Source organism: Aythya ferina (assembly GCF_964211825.1).
Source record: "Aythya ferina genome assembly, chromosome: 1".
NCBI classification, from domain to species: Eukaryota; Metazoa; Chordata; class Aves; order Anseriformes; family Anatidae; genus Aythya; species Aythya ferina.
Window position 1 is genome coordinate 186025145 of NC_140296.1, and position 12881 is coordinate 186038025.

The following is a 12881-nucleotide window of genomic DNA, read 5'->3' on the forward strand; positions in this document are numbered from 1 at the left end:
TCTAAAGCTTATTTTAGATGCCCAGGTACTCCATTTAGCCAGGGCATGCTATTGTATTTCAGAGCCTCTGATGAAACAGGAACACTGAGGTGCTTACATAAACACAGCAAATGGCTGTGATAAGATAAAGCACTAATATTTGAAAGGCTCTGCTATCCCAAACCACTGCAGACCGGTATTACCAGATCGTACTATAACCCCTCCTACATTTCTGACGTGCTGACCTTCGTGGCTTTGTAGGATACAGTCTGAACATTTTGGTTCTTTAGCTCTTTCTTTTATAGAGCACATAGATCTATTTTAACAGCTACATTGGAGTGAGTTCTGCAGGCACGTGGCTTAGATCAGCCCGTGTTGAGCATATTCATTAAAACTTACTATTCCTTTATATCCAGTCAAAAAGCAGGTGATAAGCAACAGCAATAATCTTGCCAGAACCCACAGTGCCTGGTGCAACAAAAGCTTTGAATCTCACAGTTTGTATTTATCTAAGCTAGACTGGAAGCCTCGTTTTGTCACCTTCTACAGATCTCATCTGAAGCCTCATTTGAAAAGCCTTACACGTGGATCAATAGGTTTTCTTCCTAAACAAGGGCATTTTCTCATCTTATTTCCCTCAATAGCCAACCAATTACATTCTTTTTTTCTTTGACAGTTTCTTTTCCTTTGCTGCACGCACAATCTGCACAGCAAGTCTGTGAGCTGACAGGGCAGGGAGTACAGCAGAGACATTTTTTTAAGCCACAACAACCAAGAAAACCCCAAACCACTCACTGCAGACTTTCAGCAAGAGACGCTGTTGTGTCAGGACACAGGAAAGGACGACATACCTCATTATTTCCTGGATGTTCAAGTCAGAGTTCCAGTTCTTTTCAATTCCAGGTACGTGACCCATCCCAACCACACCAACTACAACAGCAGGGATGTATCTTCTAGGTTCAGCTAGGAAAGAAACAGAGACAATGGAATGCATCAGTAAAAGGACTGGTTTCTAGCTATAAACAAACAGTTAATAAGCAAGATTACAGAACAGCATTTTTTAAGCAGCAGGGGCTCCTCGTCCTACATCTTAGCAGCCAGCCACCATTAGACCACTTCAACACAGGCCAGTGCTCGCTCTCACCTGTGCTACCAACAAGATTTCACAACAACCAGTGAAGTTGAAGTGTTCTTTCTGAAAGTTTTGAGGTTGGTTCCTCTCCCAGTGGAAAAATTGGCACCATGTCACAGTGAAAATAATTAACAGAAAAGCTTCTAAGTAATGCACAGCTTCTTAACAAAACCACCTCTGGCACTGCCTCATTTACTAAGAGGCTGAGACAGAGGACTTATCAATCAGATGATACACTTACGCTATTGTCTTTTGTGGCCCCACCTTTTATTTCAAATCCTTTTATTGCATATAAAACCCCTTCGGTTTCACAGACATTCACTGAACCAGTGATCCAGAGACTTTGATCTTAAGGCAAATGTAACAAAATTAAAGAGGCAGGTAAATTGCTATACAATTTTTGTGGCTCATGACCCACCAAGGACCAACAACTAAACAAATTTTTCAGTCTGCTCCTTAGATCGAGTGACTGAAGGCATCCATGCCTACTTCAGCCACGCCACCTGCACTACCAGTGAGTATTACAGCATTTGGGGAAACCTCATGCAGGCAGCACTGAAGTAATGCTAGACAACAGAGGTGCAAGAACACAAATTCAATCCCCTCACTACTTTTGCGATCACAAGACAGTGCCAGAGGTCTGCACTGAAGTGATTAAAATCAGTAACTACTTCAGTATGCATATATACACACACACAAATATATAAAGACAGGCACGTATACATGAATAAAGGAGATGCAGATCACACATGGCAGCAAATTACTTCCAAAGGCTAGAGAAATAGAATTATTTCTTATGCTTACAACTCGCTGAAACATGCGGAGTCTGTATTTGTCATAGACTCAGGAGCTCCTAGGAGCCCAATTTATCATAAGCAAAGTATGATGAATGCTGAAATTAGAGATAATTAGTTTAGCAGGAAATCTGTGCCTGAGCAGCTATTGGTGACAGTGAATTTGGTGAGACAGCGAGACAGGGAACACATGCCTCGTCTGTCCCATGCTGCGCTGCAATACCAGACGCCTGCCTTTTGAAGAAGTTGTCAGGCTAATCAGTGTTTTCCACTTTTCAATACCATAATGAGAAAAGAACCATCATTTAGAGCCTATTGCTCTGTGGAATTTCTTTGCTTCTATAGGAGGTTGCAGCAGGAGTAATACGCCTTTTAACTTTTTGAGCAGTGTCAGCTTCTGTGACATGCAGCATCTGTCTCGGATAAACCCACAGAACATCACAGATTTCCCAAGAACAACTGAAATTTGTAATAGCACACAAAAACCACATTGCTGGTTATGTTATCTGCTTTAAAACAATTACTTTCTGAAGCTCGAGGTAGTTCTATCTGCTTTGCTGCTTGCTTCAGCATGTAGGTCAAGTAAATATCCCGTTCAGAGACAATCGTTCGATGAAGATCAGGGAATTCTCCAATCATTTCTGCCATCATCTGCTCCAGCAAATCCTTCTGCTTGCATTTCTCCACATCATCTTTACTGAAAGAGAGGTAATTTTTCTCAGTATTGATGTCACACTTCCAAAGCCCAACACAAACCAATAAATACGAAGGTGTTGCACACATTCACATAAGCCCACACTGGACAGTTGTCCTCTCCCAGAGAAAAGCAATCTGCACAGGCCTGCAAAGCTGGAGACTGATCAATGCTTCTGCAGCGAGGGCACAGGAAAGAAGGGAGGTCACCTGCCTTCAGGCACTTCAACCGAGTATTCACCCTTCCCAGTTTAAAAAACTGACTGCTCAACTGAGCAAAAGCACCAGGGCTTCAAAGCACAGAGTTATCCCAGTGCCCCACTTCCACTGTATATTCATAAGCTTAAAAAAAGGCAACGCAGCGCTCCTGAGGAAGCAGATCTGATCGCTGAACGCACAGAGGCTCTATTTAAGGAACAAAACCACACGCTGTCAGGCACAGTCTGCGGGGATGGAAGGAGTTCTGCAGCCCTTCTGTCAGTCACAGCCTTCAGCAGGGAAGTAAAAGCTATTAATCAATTCCCTGAACGGAAGAATAGAAACGGGCAGGGAATAAGAACTGCGGGAGTGAATTTAATGAGCTTTTGTGTTATTATTGTTATTATTTTACATAGGTGCTGTTAACCTTCTGTTTGCAGCCACAGCTGAGGTCCAGTCATGGTTTGTGGCACCAGGATCATCTGGTTTTTGCATCACTCTCTATTCAAGAATGATGTCAAGAAACTTCTTTTTAATACACTTGAGATCAGAAGGTACCACAAATGGCAGAGACAACTGAAGGAAGCCTTGCTAACTTTCAACAGACCACAGAAACAGACTGACACAAATCGGATTTTCAAGTTTTTCATTTTCAGCAGAATCTCATGTTGATGGCTGAGTGAGCTTATCTACGCAACCACCCCCAGCAGCTTCCTAATTATAACCACCTCCCCTTCTCAACTCCTACCCACGTTACTTTTAAAATCATCGATGCTGCGAATCCACCAGTTGTATGGTAACAATTGGGGTGTTATGTTAAAGGTATAGTTAAGCACAATTATCTTATTTTTTCAGCTGAAAACTGAAATTACCTTGGGATGAATGAAAAATGTGAGAATTTGCTGAGAAATACATCCTCCAACACCCCCCAGAAGCACGTAAATAGCTGCATGTTGGTATTAGTCTATTAGTTAACAAAACTAATTGTAGTTAATGGATTGGAAGTAGGCCAAACTTTTACAGATGAACGTAACAAGTATTTACAGGAAACAACAATTAAGTAAACGCTAAGGCTGGGAAACAGAAGACTCGATTGTCCTTACTACAGTTTGAGCCCTGGCCCAATTTCAAGTGGCTGAAAAAAACTGACATAGATTACTTCATGAGCTGCGTGGAGCTCCAGTCACAGGCACGGAGATCCAGGGACCACGTGCACTGGGAACCCATTTCTGGCAAGCCTCCCACCACTGCAAGTCTGGTAGGAGCAGATGGAATTTAGGAGGACAGCTGTGCGTGTTCTCACCCAGCTCAAGCAAGTTATCTCACACCTACTTGCGTCCAGAAGCAAAGAGGAAGCAAACTTGGCACAGTGGTTTCTTGAAAGGGCAGAGGAAACCAAACAAAGCAAGAGAAGAGCCATCTGAGAAGCATTACCCTAAGGCAAGAGTTCCTAACAGTGTCCCTTTATAAAGGTCATGTTCATTTAGAGTCAGACACATTGCCCACAAACTTAAAGGGTTTTCTCTTGTTCCCCAGCTCTGCTCAGATAGCAGATGATGTTGACTCAGTTCTTGAGCTGCCCTGATCCAGATGTGACTTAGCACAACAGGCCCAAGCCCTCTGGAAAACCTAAGGCAGTTGAAGCGAACATCCAGATTTACAATACCCACATGGTAGTACTGGGAAAAACTAATTTCTGCATTAAAAAATATATTTGAAAAATATTTTTAGTTATTATTCAATTATACACAGCACTGAATCTTTACTTCAGTATGATCCACAACCTGGACATAACGTATCCAAACACCACTAAACAAAGAGGTAACAGGATCAGAAAGCCAGCTTTCTTTTAAATAACCTGGATTACTGACGTGTAGTTCGTGTATTTATCTACCTCACTAATTTAAGGTTTTCCCACATCAGGTTGCGTACCAAGACCTTTGAGCTCCTACCAAGTCACACTGCAGAGCTGACCAATTCTCTGATAAACACACGGGATGTTTATTCATACCTGATTGGGTCAGATAAGAAGCAAAGGCCCCAAGCAAGCTTGACTTTCTGCCAGAAAGAAAGTGCAGCAATTGCTCTCTTAAACGTAACAGGGATGGGTCTGTCTCCAAGGTGAAATTTACAGAAAGGGACTTTACTAGCCTGGAAGAGAAGATATAAATTAGTAGTGAAGCTGTACTGAAGGCATGGTACATTGTTACTAAGATAATGTTCATGTTATTACGTGATTTACCTTAAAAAAAGAACAAATAGTGCCATACTTAAGAAATATTTTGGCTTTTCAGTAAATAAACTTTTCAATATACTCCTTCATAAAGGAATACATCAGCTAAAAGATGCAGTAGGTGTTACAGGAAAAAAAATGTTAAGCTGTAATTGCCCTCTTCATATGATGGGGCTCGATATCTTTTCAGGTCTGAATGAAGTCCAAGGTAAAATGATTTTGGATGTTTTGCTTTTAACCAGGTTTGTGATCTCATCAAATCCTATCACTTTGTCACGATACAATACATTCAAGAAGGAGCTTATGAAACAAAAACTGGTGCTGGGTACCAGATGGCAACGCCAGGTGAGCCTTTGCTGTAGCTGAGGCTGACAAATTTTAGCACAGCAGAGAACTTCTTGGAAGATCTTTACTAAGCATACCTGTTTAAAAACCTCATACACACTTCTGAAGAGGATAGAGCAATAAATCTTCCTGGATGAATTAGAGTAAGTTTTCATTTACTAAAATCCTGACACCACAAACGGTATGACCAGCATCCATATCCCAAATTCAAAAATAGTTATCCAAGAGAAACAAAATAAACTGAAACAAATACCATCAGAATCATCACTTATCATTTAGTCTTTTTGGGGTCGTTTTCATGTCAGTTAGGGCTGTGAACCTCTGTACCTTTGAGTATACTTTGAAGCTGAAGATGGTTTTTACCACTTCACAGACTTCAGCAAAAGTACAGCCAGAGTGCTCCTTTCTAGTCACTGAAAATGCCTTTATTTACTGACTCTGAGAGCAAAAGGCCAGGAATTTGACCTCGGAAAAACCATTTCAATTTCACACCTCTTTGAAAGCCTCCCTGAATTCTCCTCCTGGGGCCATTCCCAGCTGTTCTGTGATGTGAGCAGACACTTTCAGAAGCAGCATTTGCATCAATCCAGACATGACTCCATTCTGGCAAAAAAAAAAAAAAAAAAAAAAAAAAAGGAGAAAAACGTTAAAAAGAAATACCAACATACTGTGTGGATTTCTTAGAATAATGTACTGTTCAGTCATGAAAACATTAAATATCTTAGTGAAGAATAGGCACTGACGCTACTTTTTGGAACAAATTCACTGATCAATACCACTCTTTTGTTTCAGCTTCTATCAGTTGTGAAGTGGCTTTTCACTCCAGTGTGCAGCCAGACTATCCTCCCTTTCAATTAACTAAAAAAAGGATGGGAAAGGACAGGAGAGCAGCCAGATTCTTCAGTTTACATTCATTCTACCTGATAGAAGAAAGTGTCTGAATGGCAGAACAGCTCATACACTACATTTATTTTTTCTTGATCTGGTTACAAGAAAAAAAAAAGCAAAGCACATTCCATTGAACACACAATGAATGCAGTCGCATTAGAGAGATAACTGAGAGGGAAATAGTGGTCTAATCATAAACACTTCCACAATCCCAGTGAAGCACTGGGCTGAACACTAGTTAGGTTAACAGCTGTAGGAACACAGAAAATTCAGGGTTGTGCAAGAATTTGATGTGCATGACTTCAGCACACGAAATCTTAGAAGGAAAACCTCAGTGCTGGGTCTGATGCACTCCCACGAGCACACTGGAGGCTCCTCCTTGCACAAAGAGTCCATTATAGAGACTTAAAATCCAGAGTTCTTTATTGAAGACAAGGACCTGATCTCCTACATACATTTAAGCAAAATTTTCCTTTCCTAGCCTTTCAAACAGGGACGAAAACACCCCTGGAAATCCACTCAGAGCTGTCCTGCACCAGTTGTTCTTACAACAAAGACCAAGTGGCTGAGTGTTAGCTGTCTCCAAGAGCACCCCATCCCCTGTTACACATCTCCTGCAATTTGGCACCAGCCCGTACCGCTACTAAAAGGTGCACATCCCCCTGCCTTGCTATAGTTTAATTTTCTGCTCTACCAGCAGCTTCATGTGACTAAAGCTGAGGTTACATAGGACAGCTTGAGTGAACAAGACTGCCTGAAGTTACCAGGGGAAGGTCCTGGTCTGCCCTCCCTGCTGCCACGAACATGCTCTAACAACCCACCCAGCGCGAGCTTTGATGCTTGTGCAACCTCTCCCCGAGTCGTAGGCAGCTCCTGCAGATAAGCAGATTCAGGAGTCACCAAGGACCAGAACTGGCAGGAGAGAGCAGCTGTTTTCAAAGCCAGTTGTGCAGCCGCTTCCCCACCAAACAAGTAAGCTAAGCAGAAGGGCAGGGCACTGGGCTCCTGGGGAGGGACAAGAAGAAAGAGAGCAGGGAAAATAAAGGTCTTCAGCATCCTCGAGACTGAGAAGAGTCTGGGAGAGAAGGGTTTCCAGAAGTTCAGGAAAAAACAACTCAAAGAAAACGAAGAAAATGCAGCCTGAGGTCATTTGTGGGCTCTCACACCCTTCAGGATCAGATTTTTGAAGTCTGCATTTTACCCAGTGATGGCTAACAAAGGGCTGCATCTCTGAAGTGTGTCTGAGCCGTTCTTGCTCTTAACCTCCACAAGACCCAGTGCTTGCCACATTTGCTCAGCATCACTGAGATAAGAGGTGACAGGCAGCAGCACGGAGCAGCAACCAGCACCAACCGGCCAGAAAGCGCGGGGGATAAAGAGCAAAATGCAGGAACAACACCGGGAGCAAAACACCGAGAGGTTATTAGCAATACCAGGTTATTCCACGCCTGATAAAGAGAAGATGACCGCAGGAGAACAATAAATCCTGCATGGCTGGCACCCACAGCTCACAGGTTAGCTGTGACAGCCACAAAGCAGTGCACACATGGAAGGAAACGGCTGCTCAGGCAGAGGAATGCCGAGCTGTTAGCACACAGGGCAGAGAACGAAATACCAATTTTATCAGCCTGACATTCCACAGTCAGAAAGCAAGAAAAACGAGGGGGATTATCAGGAAAGGAACAAAATAGAAACGTGCTACTGTACCATCGTAGCTGGACTTGTGCCTTGAAGACAAAATATGTGAACTAGTAAAGTGCAAAAGAAATACCAAGCGTAGGGGAAGAGGTCAAACACTGCACGCTCCTGAGGTTTGGGAACAGATGAGTGAGCAAGGTAAGAGCAGAGCTGACATCATGACTAGAATGGGGACAGTGAGCAGGATGGGAGAACTGGAATACCCTGGCAAAGTGGGACTGCAGGTTCTGATGCTTTTCTGCAGGCATCTGCTATTGGCAACTGTCAGAGGCCTCCTGGAGGACACAAACCTTCCCTCGGGCTCAGCACAGCCACGCTCCTGCTGTTATGGAGAGCACAGCCTGATGAGCGGGGCTTGCAGCTGCCCTGACTCTGTGACAAGTTGCAGATCCAACACCGACTGCAGAACTGCAGGCAGGAACAAGCAGCATGTATTTTAGACCTCGGGATTTCTTCTTTACGAAAAAAGAAAGAAAACCAACACTAAATGGCACGGATGCAGCCCTGTACAAACACAGCCTGGCTATGTGGAAACTGGAACTGGTTTCCCTGCCGCTGCAAATCCACTGGAGGTTAGACTTCAGGCACAAGCTACTGCAGCCCACGTGGGTCTGTATGAATATGCTCTTCACCTACCAACTCCCAGTATATTTTATTTAACAGCTAATCCTGCAGGTTACCTAAGCACAGAGGGATGCATTATGCTGTGCAAGAGTTTTTTCACCGGCCAGAAGCACAATAAAAATCACTATGATACATTCCTGCAGAGGTAACTTGTCCTAAAGGAGTAGGTTAAAAAAAAAAACAACAAGTCAGGTTGATCTAAGAGTTTGGCAAAGGAGAAAGAGGGCTGGTGGCAGCAGAGAATACGGTTTCCCACCTCCTCCTTTGTGCCAGGACCAGCAGACAGCCACGTAGGGACATACAGCTAAACAGCAAGCCTTATTCAGGCTGCCACGTGCTCCTGGGAGCTCTGCTATGGACACAGGAAAGCGGAAACATGAAGCTGGGGAGCAGGGATGACAAAACCAGCCTTACCAGTTCGATTTAAGCCACCTGTTACTCTGCAGCTCAGGTGATCCACATCTCAGCCAGATCCCAGTCTGCACTAGGTTGCTTTAATGGAAAGCAAACAGGTGGCTCTCTGCAAACCCCAGGAAGGGTTTTGAAATCGGAGGTGGGGCTGGAGGGAGGCTCTTTTTAACCCACAGCACTTGTTGGATAAGCTGTGAATACCAGGGATCCACAGCAGGCCTGCAACAGTTTCATCTTAACACTCTGCCCATTTTCAAATTTCAATTATGACTAATAAAACGTAATTTTACTGCTTAAAGTTTATACAAGCAGTTCTAAAAAGACACTATTCTTTTGCTGATTTGGTATTCCAGGATGAGAGTAACAAGCAGTTTTGACTTCTGGTGTAACTTCTGGGTCTGGATAAGTTTTTATTTGTTAACCTGTTACTATTTGCACTATCCCTTGTGAGGAAAGACATTAAGATTGAGCTGTGACAATAGGGGAAGGATCCATGTGTTATTCTCTGGTTTTGGAGCCAACACAGCCTGCAGTTCCTACTGGCTGCACAGAGGATCACTTCCAGTCCTGGTAGAAACTCCTACTTACAAAGCTGCCATCATGAATTTACAACAGAGAAAAAAATCTGCTATTCTATTTGTTGCCCTTTTCTTCTTAACAGAGGAAAAAACAACTTAATACAGCACAAGCTGCATTTAGCTTTGCCTAAAGATAAAAAAAGCTTCCATGCTTGTCTACCGGGTCAGAATATCCTCGACTACGCTGCTCTGATTGTTGTGAAGATGCATTATTTTGGTTACACGCATAAAAACCCTCCACTTTCCCCCAAATAAACAGATGGATGCAATAATTCCTGCAACATGCAAGTGTTTTGCAATCTTCTAGCCTTTGATGGAACATAAGGAAAGAAAACAGGAAATGCACATTATTGCCTAACTGTGTGAGTCAGAGAGACTGCACTGAAACACTATGTGCATGTACACAAACAAAAACACATTAAACACAGCACACTTGTCCCTAGCCACTCCACACACTTCCTACATGGAGGAATTATATTCCCACAAGAGCTGCAATCCTGAAAGTTTCCCAATGACATCAATAAAAATAATTTATGAACTTGTTCATTCAAACGGGCACTGGAAAAAACTTTTGACTTGCCCAGATACTACCATTGCACCCAAACATCCCATCACCATTTTAAAATCAACTTTGTGTTAAAATTACTTAAATGCAAGCTAACGAGGTGAAACCGAGAACTACAGGACAAAACTTGTTTTGCACTCCCACATCCAAAACAGCGCCAAACTGCCAGACCAGCTGCAGTTTGAAGGATAATAATCTACTCTTTGCTGCCCAGCTTTTCCAAAAGTCTTTGTCAAGACCTACAGGCAATGAAGAACTGCTCAGAAATTGAGTGGAATGGAATTAATAAAAAGAAAAATACACTAAGGTGGAGGAATGCAACCATTTTGTTGATACTGCCTGCAGGTCCCTGCGGACAGTATCAACATTAAGTGCTCCTTGTGATACAGTTGCAGATTCCAGGGGTAACAGCCCTATTTAAATGGACCAGTGGAACTCTACAATTAAATACTTAAATTTGTGTCCTGGGAGCGGAACAACTGTTAAACACAGAAGAGTGCTCCTGAGGTCAACACTTGGCCATACGATCCTGTGGTGCAACCTAAGCCCCCAACATTTGAGCTAAAGACAAAGCACCACTCTTAACTTTGCCACAGTCATGGTACCCTCTAGGTGGTAAGCAAGCTTCTGGGTTCACCCTGGTGAACACCATTAGACTCCCAGCTGGTCGATAGTGTTTTTAGTTGCAATTTGACAAATCACTCTTAGCACAAACCTTTAATTCTCATTGCGGGACCCATACCTGCTTTATAGCTTGCTGCAGTTTTTCCAGATTTATTTCTTTGGCTTCTTTTAGCAATGTCCTTTCGTCCATCTTTAACATGGAAACTCTGTACTGGCACAGCTCCACCACAACCACATCAGGCTGCACTTCTTGTATTGTCTGAAAAAGAAGATTTCATTTACACCAATTTAGGAAAGATTAAAAAGAAGTGCAGCCAATATAGATATTTTCATGAGGAAAAAGGACCTAAAAGCACGTTCCAACAATTATTTTCAATTAAATAGCAATGAAAGGGTAAGACTCCACCAAATAGCTATTTATTAAGACAAACAAAGGAAGAAAATAAGTGAATTGATTTAGCTACTGGATGTTTTGGGACAAGAATAGGGAGAAAAAAATATTCTGGGGAAAAAAATAGATCAAGATGTCCAGCTTTTTTCTTTCACGTTAGAAAAGTCCTTTTAGTTTGTGACCAATTGCAGTCTGATTTAGAACAAGCTTTGTAAGAGCCAGAGTTGATGGTTCTGGCACAGGATTCCTCTCCTTCTGGCACCCAGAGAATAACGCCAGTCTAAACTGCAGATGTTGCATGAGGTGCAGTATGAAATAGCTCCTACTTTTACTAGTGCTTCAGAGCTACTTGTACATCGGACTCCATTCTCACATTTTGGGCAGCACGGTTTGACAACTCATTATACATCCCATGCACAAAGAAGCTGAGAACTCCTTTCTGTTCTAGGCTTTGCATCCTCTTGGCACACTCCCATCACATGCAGACACACTGCTGGTGTTATTCCATATTCTTTAGAGGACAAAACGAAAAAAATGGGATTGGAGAGCAAAGCATTGCATAAAAAAAATTACTGAGATGATACAGGTATCTTTTAGTTCATCCCACCGTGCTGTCAGCCCTTCAACATCTACTTTGAGAAACAAAACCTGGAGCTTGCAAAAAAAAAAAAACAAGTCAGAGAGCTGGACTTTGCTCTGCTTTGTGACATACTTCACGATAAAGTTAACAGCATTAACACCACGCTGCTAAAAGGCTCCCACTTCCTACCTACCTTCACTACGTCCTTTTTGCTGCTGTCACTGAAGTGGGCTGTTCCAACCACATACACTTTAGAACCGTCCTCGGTGTCGAGCTCAGTCACAGTGCTTGGTAAAGAAGGCTTTTTCTGCCTCTTCTTCATCTTCATCTCCAGAAGGATTTTAAATGCCTCTGCATCAGCTAGAAAGGGCAAGAAAAAAAAAAAAAGAAAAGCGCACATGACTATGAAATGCAAGTAAAAAAGACCGAAAATAAAAATGTCACCACTAAACAGCAGAGCAGAGCTAAAAGGCCATGATTTACCGCTGTAATCTTACATTCAATTCTGAGGCTACATCATTGAGAGTGCCACCACTGGAGAGGCTGCCTCCAAGCATGGGTCTCAGTCCAGGTTTCCTACCCTGTGGACACTGGGACAGGTTGTCCACGCAGTTCAGTAAGGGAAAGAGAGAAGCTGTGTGGCAGGTGAGGTGGATAGAGAAGCAAAGAATACTTAGAAAAGGTATACACCAGGTCGGGAAAAAAAAGCATTTCTTAAATTCTAGAACAAAAACGTTCCCTTTCATAATTTTATCTGTATAAACAACAGCAATATATTTATACTGGTACAAATATGTTGGTAAAGTCACCTGTACGTACTGGATGGAGCATGTAGGATACCTTCCAGTACCAGTCTTAGCCTTAGCCTTTAGCCAGGGATCAGCATACAATTGGAAATTAAACCTTAACAGGCATTTGGGTCAGGAAATCAGTGGTTCTTCTCTGGTGTCAACAACAAACTGATTAAGACCAAAATGGTACAACACGAATTCAGGCCATCTGTAAAAAGCTTGCAGCAGAAAACTGGAAGATCTATCGATTCCATCACAGTCGCTCATGAAATGCCAGAAAGCCCAATCAGCTGAGACGGAGAAGCTTCAATTTTACATCAGTGGAAAATACAGTTAACTTTGTGTGAGTTTTCTTTA

The 12881-nt window shown here is 42.6% G+C and overlaps 1 protein-coding gene across 2 annotated transcripts in view; it reads right to left on the bottom strand.

Moving 5' to 3' along the window:
- Positions 1-12881, bottom strand: part of TRABD (TraB domain containing) — a 31759-nt gene that overhangs the window by 4687 nt on the left and 14191 nt on the right. Inside the window, exons 1-7 of one of the 2 annotated variants that reach the window (XM_084536903.1) lie at positions 12231-12367; positions 11927-12093; positions 10881-11021; positions 5867-5977; positions 4808-4947; positions 2430-2602; positions 831-942 (exon numbers count right to left, since the gene is read on the bottom strand). In XM_084536903.1, the coding sequence (XP_084393029.1) occupies positions 831-942; positions 2430-2602; positions 4808-4947; positions 5867-5977; positions 10881-11021; positions 11927-12061 (812 nt within the window). In that variant the 5' untranslated portion in view covers positions 12062-12093; positions 12231-12367. Of the gene's footprint in view, positions 1-830; positions 943-2429; positions 2603-4807; positions 4948-5866; positions 5978-10880; positions 11022-11926; positions 12094-12230; positions 12368-12881 lie in introns of those variants that run through there. The other variant, XM_084536902.1, reaches the window with a different exon arrangement.